The sequence below is a fragment of the Lynx rufus genome, unplaced genomic scaffold (genome assembly GCF_022079265.1).
Source record: "Lynx rufus isolate CCGP_SWC_20201006 ecotype Redwood Valley unplaced genomic scaffold, mLynRuf1.p SCAF_8, whole genome shotgun sequence".
NCBI classification, from domain to species: Eukaryota; Metazoa; Chordata; class Mammalia; order Carnivora; family Felidae; genus Lynx; species Lynx rufus.
In genome coordinates, this window is record NW_025814896.1 from 61,330,589 (window position 1) to 61,343,379 (window position 12,791).

The window sequence follows — 12,791 nt, forward strand, 5'->3', positions numbered from 1 at the left end:
TTGTCTTCTTCCTGATCTTAGAGGAAAAGCTTTCAGTTTTTCGCTGGTGAGGATAATGTTCATTGTGGGTTTGCCACATGTGGCCTTTATTATGTTGAGTTTCCTTCTATTCCTGGGTTTGTTTTTTGTTTGTTTGTTTTATTTTGTTTTTAGCATTTTTATCATGAAAGGGTGTTGAATTTTGTCAGATATTTTTTCTGGATCAATTGAGGTGATCATTTGGGTTTTTTTCCTTTGATTCTGTTGACCAGATATTTTTAGGGAGCTAAATTATATGCAAACTAAGAAACAAAGCCAGTGGAGCTTTGTTCACCTTTTCAGGAATTGGCCGGTCAGAAGATGGACATTTTGGCATTATTATTAAAGACCTAAATGTTAGACCCAACTCTGGCAAAAACCAATGAGTCCTTTGCTCTGTTAAATATTTTCTTTGTATTTCTCCTATTATTTTCCATTATGTGCTGTGTACAAGTGCTAAATGTTAATTGGTTAGTTAGATATTTGAGCCCCCTTTTAAAGTCTGAGGATTCATAGTAACTGCCAATAAGAAATAGTTTTCCATATAAATGGTGAGTTAGTATGTTGGGGTAGAGGACACTGTTTTAAAGTCAACTATGAAAGAGGCAGGGACACAGCTTGAACTTTATTTCCATGAAGAGTCAGGGCTTTTTAATTTAGGAAGAAACCATGGAACTATGTGGATGAAATGATAATAATATCTGGGATGATTTGTTTTGAAATAACCTTGTGGGAGTGGGAGGGGGAGAAGGTGTAAAAATGAAACAAGAGTGACAATATGTTAAGTTCATTATATATTCTCTGTATTTTTGTATCTGTTTGAGATTTCTCATAATAAAAAGTTCAGAAAAGAAACTCAATGTAAATTAATGATGATGTTGCAGCTTTATATGGAAATACTTCATAGCCATTACAGTTAACACTTATGAAGAATTTTAATGATATGATATAAGAAAACCAGGAAGTCAGTCTTCCTAACAAGGTATATATGTGCATGTACACACACATATCTGTGTAGACAAAAATATTGGAAGGAAATTCAAACATTAATTGGAGTAACCTTGGTTAAGGTGGGATTATGGATGATTTTCGTTCTCTGTACTTTTTACAGTGAATAAGAGAAAAACATCAAGGTATAACTGACGTACAGAGTTATATTAGTTTCAGGTGTACAGTGTAATGATTCAACATTTCTGTACATTGGTCAGTGCTCATCATGATAAGTGTACTGTTAATCTCCTTTATCTGTTTCACCCATGAAGAAAACAATTTCCAAAAAAGCTTTTTTGAAGGAAAGGAATCAAATCTGCATTGTATAGTTTGGTCAAGCATTTTTTCTAGTTAAATGTTTTCCATGAACTCTGATCAGTGATTAGATAAACACCTATGTGGCTATTAATCTTGAGCTGTGGGCATGGTTTTGGCCTATACTGTCCTGTACTCTGCCCTGGAATCTGTCTTTGATGGGGTGTGTGCAGGTGAGGTCCTGGGCAAAAAGCAATCACCAAAACCATTTTACTCATTGTTGACTTCTGTTAAGCATGTCCCTTTTAACATGAATTTCCATTTGATTTTAGTGAATTGGATATGATCTCCACGAGGGTGATGGACATTAAGCTTCGAGAAGCTGCAGAAGGCCTTGGGGAGGACAGCACGGGTAAGGCCCTCACTTCCCCTGTTCTGAGAAGAACCCATGTTTGATTATGGGGCAAGGAGAGGGGCTGATGGAGCCAAGCTTTTGGGGTTCTGTGTGTGGAGAGTGGGGGTTCAGTTCACAATGTGTCCAAACACCCCACACCCTTCACTATGACTGGAGAGCACATCCAGATTATTTAAGGCCACTCAGGGCAGTACTCCTTTGCTTCTCTGTCACACACAGGGAGGTTTTAAAGTCATTTTCCTCATTCCTGGAGGCAAATCCGTCCCCATGTTTGGCTGACTTGAAAGCAAGGAGGAACAATTCAATGGAGTCACTTATCATCCAAGAACATCCAAAGAATCAGTAGGATGTTGGGAAAAGCACGATATGGCCTGATCATGCAGAAGAAATAATATTATCAAGACAGAGCCTTTGCTGTCTCTCTTTCATGGCTTTGATTCTCCTTCAGAGAACATTATTATACCCCCTACCAAGCTAAATACCAGGCTCCCTACCAAGCCAAATTCCATCATCTCATTACATGTTCTCAGTGTTACCTGATTAGGTAATTGGTTCACTGTTTTCCATAAATTGCTATTTGTCTAGACAGAGTTGCAAAATTGACCTTAAAAATTTTGATCTCCCCACAATGTACCTTTTTCTTAGGTTAGCCATTTATACTCCCCTTATCTCAGTAACAAAGATCTCCATCACTTTCTTGTTTAAAGTTAAAATGCTAAAAAGTAAAAATAAAGTTAAAATGCTAGTAGTGATTTTCTTTGTTGTACTTTAGTGGGAACAGCTTCCAATAATATTAAATCCTAGATGCTAACCCTTAGCTTCAAATACTAATTTCATTAAAGAGTCTATTTCATATATTATAGGTAGATTTTCCTTATTATTCCATATTAGAACTACTTTTCCTCTGTCACATTTTGGTAGACACCAAATAAGCCTAAATATAAGGTGAGGTTTTAAAAATTAACTCTGATGGAGGCACCTGGGTGGTTCAGTCAGTTGAGCATCTGGCTCTTGATTTTGGCTTAGGTCTGAGCGTGGATGCGTAGGTCTTGATTCCAGGTTTGTGAGGTAGAGCCCTACATCAGGCTCTGTGCTGAACATGGAGTCTGCTTAGGATTCTCTCTCTCTGTCCCTTTGCCCCTCTGTCTCACTCTCTGTCTCTCTCTCTCAAATAAAAATAAAAAAATAAAAATTAATCCTGAGAGAGAAAATGGAATTTTAAAATTTCTCATATTACAGGATACTGAATTATTTCTGATTTTAAACAAAAAATACTCTTTGAAGAAGCATTTCATTAGTCATTAGTCTGAAACAACCTCCATAAATGCTAGTTTGGGATGGTTATGGAGGCTACCATGAAGAATCAGGTTTAAAAAAAATTTTTTTTAACATTTATTCATTTTTGAGAGACAGAGTGTGAGCAGGGGAGGGGCAGAGAGAGAGGCAGACACAGAATCCAAAGCAGGCTCCAGGCTCTGAGCTGTCAGCACAGAGCCTGATATGGGGTTCAAACCCACGGACCTTGAGATCATGACTTGAGCTGAAGTCAGACACTTAACCAACTGAGCCACCGAGGTGCCCCTTTGATAAATTTTTAAAAAATGTTTATTTTACTTTTGAGAGAGAGAGAGAGAGAGAGAGAGAGAGAGAGAGAGAATGAATGGGGAAGGGGCAGAGAGAGAGGGAGACACAGAATCCGAAGCAGGGTTCAGGCTCTGAGCTGTCAGCACAGGGCCTGACGTGGGGCTCGAACTCATGGACTGCAAGACCATAACCTGAACTGAAGTCAGACTCTTAACTGACTGAGCCACCCAAGTACCCCTATAATCAATTTTTAAAAAGAAAGAGAGAAATTAAATATTCTTTTTTTCTGAACAATAGTAAGTTAAGTTATTCAGGTCAACTCCTTCCCATTTAAAATTTGAAATTCTAGATAAGCTTCAACAAATGAGGTTGGGAAAACTGGATAGCCACATGCAAAAGAATGAAACTGGATCACTTTCCTTCACATATACGAAAATAAACTAAAAAAATCATAAAATTAAAAAAAATAAACTCCAAATGAATTAAGGACCTAAATGTGAGGCCTGAAAACACAAAAATTCTTGAAGCGAGCATAGGCAGTAATCTCTCTGACATTTTTCTAGAAATGTCTCCTGAGACAAGGGAAATAAAGGCAAAAATGAACTATTGATACTACATCAAAATAAAAATTTTCTGCACAGCAAAGGAAATAGTCCTTTCCTTTAGTCCAAAACTAAAAGGCAACCTACTGAATGGGAGAAGATATTTGCAAATGACATATCTGATAAAATATTAGTATCCAAAATATGTAAAGAACTGATACAACTCAATATTCACAAAACAAATAATCCAGTTAAAAAATGGACAGAAGACATGAATAGATATTTCTCTAAAGAAGACATACAGATGGCCAACAGACACATGAAAAGATGCTCAGCATCACTCGTCATCAAGGAAATGCCCACCAAAACTACAATGAGATATCACTTCACACCTATCAGAATGGTTAAAATCAACAACACAAGAAACAACAGGTGTTGGTGAAGATGTAGAGAAAAAAGAATCTTCTTGCATTGTTTGTGGGAATGCAAATTGGTGCAGCCATTGCAGAAAGCAGTATGGAGCTTCCTCAAAAAATTAAAAATAGAACTATCCTACAATCCAGAAATCACGCTATTGGGTATTTACTCCCAAAACACAAAAACACTAACTCAAAGGGATACATGCACCCCTATGTTCATTGTAGCACTATTTGAAATACACAAACTATGGAAGCAGCTGAAGTGTTCATCAATAGATGAGTAGATGAAGAAAAAGTGGTATACACACACACATATACACACATATGTGCACACACACACACACACATACATACAGTGGACTGTTTTTCAGCCATAAAAAAGAATGGAATCTTGGCATTTGCAACAACATGGATAGAGCTAGAGAGTATAATGCTAAGTGTAATAAGACAGAGAAAGACAAATAATCATGTGATCTCACTCATTTCTGGAATTTAATTAACAATACAAATGAGCAAAGGGGGAAAAAAGAGAGACAAACCAAGAATCAGACTCTTAACTATAGAGAACAATTTGATGGTTACCAGAGGGAAAGTGGGAGAGGGGATGGAGGAAATAGGGGATGTGGATAAAAGAGTATCATGATGGAAAAAAAAATAAAATGAGAAAAAATTTATCACTTATCATGATGAAAAAAAATGAGAAAAAATTCTAGGTAAGACCATTTACCTCTTAAAAGTCTTTTTAAAAGTAAGAAATAAGATAGCCAGAATTGAAAGAGAAATGGTGATCTGCAGAGATAAGTGGTCATAGAAACCACTTTTGCCCTCAGATCATTGATCAATCTTGGAAATTTTGAATTTCATTTTCATGTCTTCATGGAGTGATAGATGAGAGAAAGGGTCAGATATCAAAGTACATGTCTGTACAAGGTGGGCTGTCTAACAGAAGACCCTCTTGACTCAAAGGTGGGAGCCCAAGGAGCAATAAAATCAGAGTAAGTGTGAATAAGAGGTAAAGCACCTCTTTATGGATTTGTAGCTTGAGTTTGTATCACTTAGGTAATTTAGAGAATCTCAACCCTTGAACTTGGCTAATATTCCTAGACTGGATGTGACTATAGTACCTTGTCGAATCAGACAATCTCTTTTGAAGAACAGTACCTCTACCTAGATTCAAAATACTACAGAAAATAATATTTTCAAAAAGTTCCATGACAAGCACAGTCAGTGATAACCACATATATAAAGCCATAGGGCACCATGAATGAGAAGCAGCATGTTCTAGGTTTAATTAGGTCTCCCCAAAAGTCATATATTGAAGTCCTGACTCCTGGCACCTCAGAATATGACCTTATTTGGAAGTTGGGTCATTGCAGATGGAGTTAGTTAAGAAAAGGTTATACTGGAATATGGTGGGCCCCTAACCTACTGTGACTGATCCCGTTATCAAAAGGGGAAATATGGACATAGACACGCACACAAGGAGAACACCATATGAAGATGAAGTCATATCAGGGTGGTGGCATCTACAGGACATGGAATGTCAAAAATTGCCAGCAAACCACCAGAAGTTAGAGGATGGAATAGATGTCACGGCCCTTTCAAGGAAGCAACCATGCCAATAATACCTTAATCTCAAACTTCTAGCCTCCAGATCTGAGAGGCAATACACCTCTGTTGTTTAAGCTGCTCAGTTTGTTCTATTTTGTGACAACAGCCCTAACAAACTGGCACACAGGAGAAACGGGGTGCCTGGATGGCTCACTTGGTTAAGTGTCCAACTTTTGGTTTCAGCCCAGGTCATGATCTTGTGGTTTGTGAGTTCGGGCCCTGCATCAGGCTCTGCGCTGGCGGTATGGAGTCTGCTTGGGATTCTTTCTCTCCCTCTCTCTCTGCCCCTTCCCCATTCACGCTGTCTCTGTCTCAAAATAAATGGATAAAATTTTTAATAAAAAAATACACAGCAGAAACAAGAGAAACATAAAAGATACACAAAAGAATCAAATACCAGAATGATCAAATATATGCTATAAAGCAATTGTGCATAGTAACTATGTTTAAAGATAATTTTAAAAAGTTTGAAAATATTTGGAAGGAACAGAGAACTATGAAAAGTGTCATAACACTCAGCCAGTGCTCTAAGGGAGATAAGTAAAAGGGATACAGATAGAAGGAAAAAGTGAAATTATCTTTATTTGCAGATGACATGATTATACAAAATATCAAAAAAGTACTTAGATCTCTTAAGCAAGGTTAGCAAGATTGCAAGATACAGGTCAATATACAAATATCAATTGTATTTCTGTATAACTAGCAGTGAAAAACTATAAAACTGAAATTTTTAAAAGTACAATTTACAATAGCACAAATAAAAATAAATACTTAGGCACATATCTAACAACATGTATGCAGGATCTGTGTACTGAAAAAAAAATTGTTTAAAGAAAGACCTAGGTCAACAAAGACCTAAATACGTGGAGTGATATATTGTGTGTTGTGGACTGAATACTTGTGTCCCCACATTCATGTTAAAATCCGAATACCACCATGTGATGATATTAGGAGGGTGGGGCCTTTGGGAGGTAATTAGGCCATGAGGGTGGAACCCTCAAGAATGGAATTGGTACCCTTATCAGAAGAGACCAGAGAGCTACTTGCTTTCTTTCTGCCACTTACAGACACAGTGAGAAGTTGCAATCAGCAACCTATAAGAGAGCCCCAAAAGAAGCCCACTGTGGTGCCTCCCTGATCTCGAACTTCTAGCTTCCAGAACAGTGAGCAATGAATTTCTGTTACTCATAATCCACCCAGTCTATGGCACTTTATTATAGCAGCCTGAACGGACTAAAACTACATTTACAGATTGGACGGTTGTGTTGCTAAAATGTCAGTTCTCCCCCCATTGAGCTGCAGAATGGTGTGTTAGTACATGTGGGGTAGAATATACTGTTGCTACGTCTGCTGTGGAAGGCTGGACCCAGATCAGTGATCTACAGCAAGAATATTGACCAGTGATCATTTATTTAATTTCCATGAAAAGTCAGAGATTTTTTTATTTAGGACAAAGCCAAATCCATATAGATGAAGTGATAATAGTATCTGGGAGGATTTGCTTTGAAATAACCTGGCAGGGATGAGGAGGAGAAGAAAGAGTAACGATGAAACAGTCATAATCCCAGCAGGATATTTTTCCAACATTGACAAACTGATTTCAAAATTTACATGAAAATGCAAAATAACCAGAATAGTAAAAACAGTTTTGGAAAAGAACAAAATTGGAGGACTCACATTACCTGATTTCAAGACTTACTCATAAGCTACAATAACGAAGCCAAGCGTGGTAATATTGATGAAAAGGGTGGATGTGTAGAGCTACAATAGTGTCCAAAAATCAACCCATACAAATGTGGTAAGTTGATCTTTGACAAAAATGCAAAAGTGATTCAAGGGAAAGAGGATTATCTTTTCAACATGGTTGAACATTTTTTCAGCATGGTTATCTTTTCAACATGGTGCTAGAGCAAATTAAACATCCAATGTAAAAAAAAAAAAAAAGAACTTTGACCTCTACTTCACAGATGATACAAAAATTAATTTAAAATATATCAAGGGCATAAATGCAGCACTATTAAACCTTTCAAAGAAAACAGAAAATATTTGTGACCTGGAATTATATAAGAGTTCTTAGAACACTTCAATGCCTAAATTGGACTTCAGTACAATTTAAAACTTTTTATCTATGAAAGACCCTGTTAAGAAAATGAAAAGACTTGCTTTGGATCCTGTGTCTCCCTCTCTCTCTGCCCCTTCCCCTCTTGTGCTCTGCCTCTCTCTCTCTCTCAAAAATCAATAAACATTTTTTAAAATTAAAAAAAAAGAAAGGAAGGAGGGAAGGAAGGAAGGAAGGAAGGAAGGAAGGAAGGAAGGAAGGAAAAAAGAAAACAAGAAGACAGAGGCACCTGAGTGGCTCATTCTGTTGAGTGTCTGACTTTTGGTTTCAACTCAGGTCCTGATCCCAGGGTTGTGGGATTGAGCCCTGCATTGGGCTCCATGTTGAGCGTGGAGCCTGCTTAAGATTCTCTATCTCCCTCTGCCTCTGCCCTTCTCCCCTGCTCATATACACACTCTCTCTCAAATTAAAAAAAGAAAGAAAGAAGAAAATGAAAAGACAAGTCCAAGGCTGGGAGGAAATATTTATAAATCACCCTTGACAAGCGACTTGTATTTAGAACTCTCAAAATTGAACACTAGGAAAACAAACAACCCAAATAAAAAATAGGCAAAGGTTTTAAAGGATGCTTTACCAGAAGATACACAGATGCCAAATAAGCTCATGAAAAAGTGCTCAACACCTGTAGCCATTAGGTAATGCAAGTTAAAACTACAATGAGATACTGTTGTACATCTATTAGAATGGCAAAGCAAAACAACAACACATCCAACAGTAGCAAGTGCTGGAGGATGCAGGGCAGCTGGAACTCTCATACTGCTGTTGGGAATGCAAAATGGTACAGCCACTTTTGAAAATATTTCAACAGTTTCTTATCTTTCTTTTTTTTTTTTTAACGTTTATTTATTTTTGGGACAGAGAGAGACAGAGCATGAACGGGGGAGGGGCAGAGAGAGAGGGAGACACAGAATCGGAAACAGGCTCCAGGCTCTGAGCCATCAGCCCAGAGCCCGACGCAGGGCTCGAACTCACGGACCGCGAGATGGTGACCTGGCTGAAGTCGGACGCTTAACCGACTGCGCCACCCAGGCGCCCCTCAACAGTTTCTTATCAAATTAAACATACACTTAGTCTGTGACCCAGCGATCCTGCTCTTAGGTATTTGCCTAAGAGAAATGAAAACTTACGTTTACACAGAAACCTGTACCAACTTTATTCATAATTGCCAAAAACTGCAATGAATCCAAATGTCCTTCAACTGCTCAATGTTTAAATAAAGTGGTACATCCCTACAATGGAATAGGGCTCGGTAGTAATAAGGAACAAATTACTGCTTGACGTAACTACATGGATTGTTGTGCTGAGTGAAAGAAGCCAGAATCAAAAGGACAGATACTGTATGAATCAATCTATATGACATGCTGGAAAAGGCAAAAGTATAGGAACAGAGAAGATATCAGTGGTTTCCAGGGGTTAAAGACCGGGGAAGGGTTTGGATACAAAAGGGCAGCCTGAAGGGTGATGGTATAATTCTGTATCTTGAGATCATTATGCAGCTCTGTGTGTACCAAAAAGAGTAAATTTAACTTGTAATATTTAAAATAACTTAAAAAATTATATGCCAGATTTGAAAACCATCAAATGGATTTTTTTAGAAATAAGAAAAACAAGGGGCGCCTGGGTGGCTTAGTCAGTTAAGTATCTAACTCTTGGTTTCAACTCAGGTCGTGATCTCATAGTTCGTGAGTTCGAGCACTGCATTGGGCTCTGCGCTGACAGCATGGAGCCTGCCTGAGAGTCTCTCTTTCCCTCTCTCTTTGCCCCTCCTCTGCTCTCTCTGTCTCTCAAAATAAATAAAACTTAAAAAACTATTTAAAAAGAGAAATAAGAATAACTGTTACAATTAGAAATTTATTGGATGAGTTTAACAGCAGATTATATCAGCTCAGGATAGATTAATCATAAGAAAGTAGACAGAAAAGGGGTGCCTGGATGGCTCAGTGGGTGGAATGTGGAACTCTTGATCTCAGGGTTATGAGTTTGAGCCCCTGTAGGGTGTAGAGATTACTTAAAAAATTTTTAAAAAGCATACAGAATATAGAATAGAATGGTAAAATGATGGGAGGTACAGAAGAGAAGAGGCATAGAGATAAGTGAAAGGATGTAATGTACATCTGAGCAGTCTCAAGAGAGGAGAGAGTAGCAGAAAATATTCTAGAATTGATTTAGAAAAAGATGACCCAATCCACAGATTCAAGAAACTGAATAAACCCCAAGAAGGATACGTAAAAGGAAAATCCGTGCAGAGTGAAATTATAGAAAATCAAAGACAAAATGAAAAATCAGTGTGAGAAAAAAAGATTACCTTCAAAGAAGCAAAAAGCTGATGACTGACTTCTCAACCACACAACAGAAGCCACAAAACAGTGAAATAATATTTTCAATATTATTGAAAGAATAAGTTTGAAAAACTGCCAACCTAGAAAATTATACCCAGGAAAACTATATTTTAGGAATGAAGGAAATATAAGGCGTTTTCAGACAAACAAAAACTGAATTTGTCATCAGTAGACCCTCTCCAAATCAGATTGTAAAGGAAAATTGTCCTAGATGGAAAGTCTGGAATACAAGAAGGAATGGTGAGCAAGGAAACTGAGAAACAAACAGATATATCTGAATGAACATGGAAGAGTTTTTTAAAAAGTGAAAACAAAATAGGACATATAAATAGGATTAAAGTATTCTAAGTTCCTTGTTTTGTCCCATAATAGAATACATAGTATGATTTCTAGGGCAATTACTGAAAAAAACAGAGATTAAAGACAGTTTACAAACTCATAGTGGGAAGAACAGAATAACTTTTAAAAGTCAGCTAATCCAAAGGATGGCAATAAAGGAGAGTAAGAAAAAAACACATAAGATGTAGTCTTGTTTTTATTAACGTATCAGTAATTACAGTAAGTATAAGTAGGCTAATTATATTAATTGTTCCAGTTAGACTTAAAGATCATCAGATTGGATTTCTACAACTCTAAGTCCTATATATAAAGATTCAGAAGAGTTGAGAGTAAAAGGATAGAAAAACATGTATCTTGTAAACACTAGGAAAAAGGAAGCTGGATAGATGCGTTAATAGCAGTCAAAACAAAATTTAAGGCAAAAAGCATCACTAAAGGTAAACAGGGCCATTTCACAAAAGGTTCAGCTTCCCAGCGAGATAATAATTGCAACTTTCTCTACTCATTGTAATGTTAAAAGTTATGGAGAAGAAATTGACAGTTAAATAAAAATCTGCAATCAGAGTGGGTTTTGTTTTTTTTTTTGAAAGAGAGTATGAATGGAGGAGGGGCAGAGGGAAGAGGTTGAGAGAGAATCTTAAGCAAGCTCCAAGCCCAGAGTGGAGCCTGATGTGGGGCTCAGTCTCACAACTATGAAATTGTGACATGAGCTGAAATCAAGGGTCAGGTGCCTAACCAACTGAGCCACCTAGGCACCCCCCAAGAGAGGATTATTTTTAATACATTTCCATCAGTAATTGATAGAACAAATGTATTTTAAAAAATTAATAAAGATGAAACATATTTAGACAACACAAAAAGTAAAGGGCTTGTCCTAATTGACATGTATAGAACATTGGCAGAAATACATGATTTTCAAGCACACTGGGAACATTTACCAATTTATGGTAAAGGCCATGAAGCAAATCTCAACAAATTTGAATGGTTTCAAATAATACAGAGCAATTCTCTGACCACAGTGCACTTAAGCTGGAAGTCAATAACAGAAAGGTAGTAAGAAAATCTCCAAGGGTTTGGAAATTAAGATCTACTTTCCTAAATAACCTCTAGGTCTAAGAAGGTATTATAATGGAAATTAGAAAATACTTCAACCAAACAACAATGAAAGTCTATCAAAACATGTGGATGCAGCTAAACGAGGTTTAGGGGGAGATATATTGCCTTAAATGTGCCTTAAATATAAAATGCCTTAATAAAATAAATAAATGCCTTAAATATAAAAACAAAAAAGCCTAAAAATTAATTAGCTAAGTATTCATCTCAAGAAGTTAAAAAGAAAGCACAGTACCTGAAGACAGTAGGAGGAAGGAAAGAGTAAGAACAGAAATTGACACAACAAAAAATAAACATGAAGTAGAGAGAATTAACAAAGCCAACTTTTTTTTAAAGGCAAATAAAGTTGACCTCTGGTGAACTCATCAAGGAAAAATGAGGCACAAATAATTAATACCAGGGCTGAGGAAGGGGGTTTTATATCAGGTGGTGTGGATGCTAAAACAATATAAGGATATTATTAATAACTATATGCCAATATAGTGAAGTTGAAAATTTAGAAAAAATAGGCAAATTCCTAGAAAAACGTAGCCTCATAAAACAGATTCGAGAAGTAGAAAATCCAAATAGTTCCTATAACCCACTAGAGAAACTGAATTTAACAGCCTAGCAGTGAACAAACCTAACACGAACAGGCCCCAGTTGGATGGCTGACTAACCAACCACTGCAATTCAGACAAGAGTGTTACCTTCTGGATCTTTGTAGCCACTCATTTTTAACCCGGAAATACCATGTTTGACTGCATAGGGTAATAAAGCTGCACTGTGTATTCAGACCTTCATGGATGCAAACCTATTTATCAGCTAGGCAAAGGTCAGATGGTATCCTAGCAAATGCAGAAAACTCTTAAGAGTCTTTCCAAATCATAAACTGTCATTGAGAACCATCAGTTAACAACATAAGCATTATGTGATTATTAAGGTAAGGAAACTTCCACTAGAAGTTAAGAAAGTTTGGCTACATGTAGGATTGATTTCCCTTTGGGCAGGGATCTGCTCCCCCTAAGGTAATATAGGGACCCCAGCTAGAGTAATCCTAAGTCATTC

General features: G+C 37.1%; 1 protein-coding gene across 1 annotated transcript in view; it reads left to right on the forward strand.

Moving 5' to 3' along the window:
- CRACDL (CRACD like) overlaps nt 1–12,791 on the forward strand; it is a 137,943-nt gene that overhangs the window by 76,617 nt on the left and 48,535 nt on the right. Inside the window, exon 2 of the mRNA XM_047068873.1 lies at nt 1,596–1,675. Within this exon, the coding sequence (XP_046924829.1) occupies nt 1,606–1,675 (70 nt within the window). The 5' untranslated portion in view covers nt 1,596–1,605. The remainder of the gene's footprint in view (nt 1–1,595; nt 1,676–12,791) is intronic.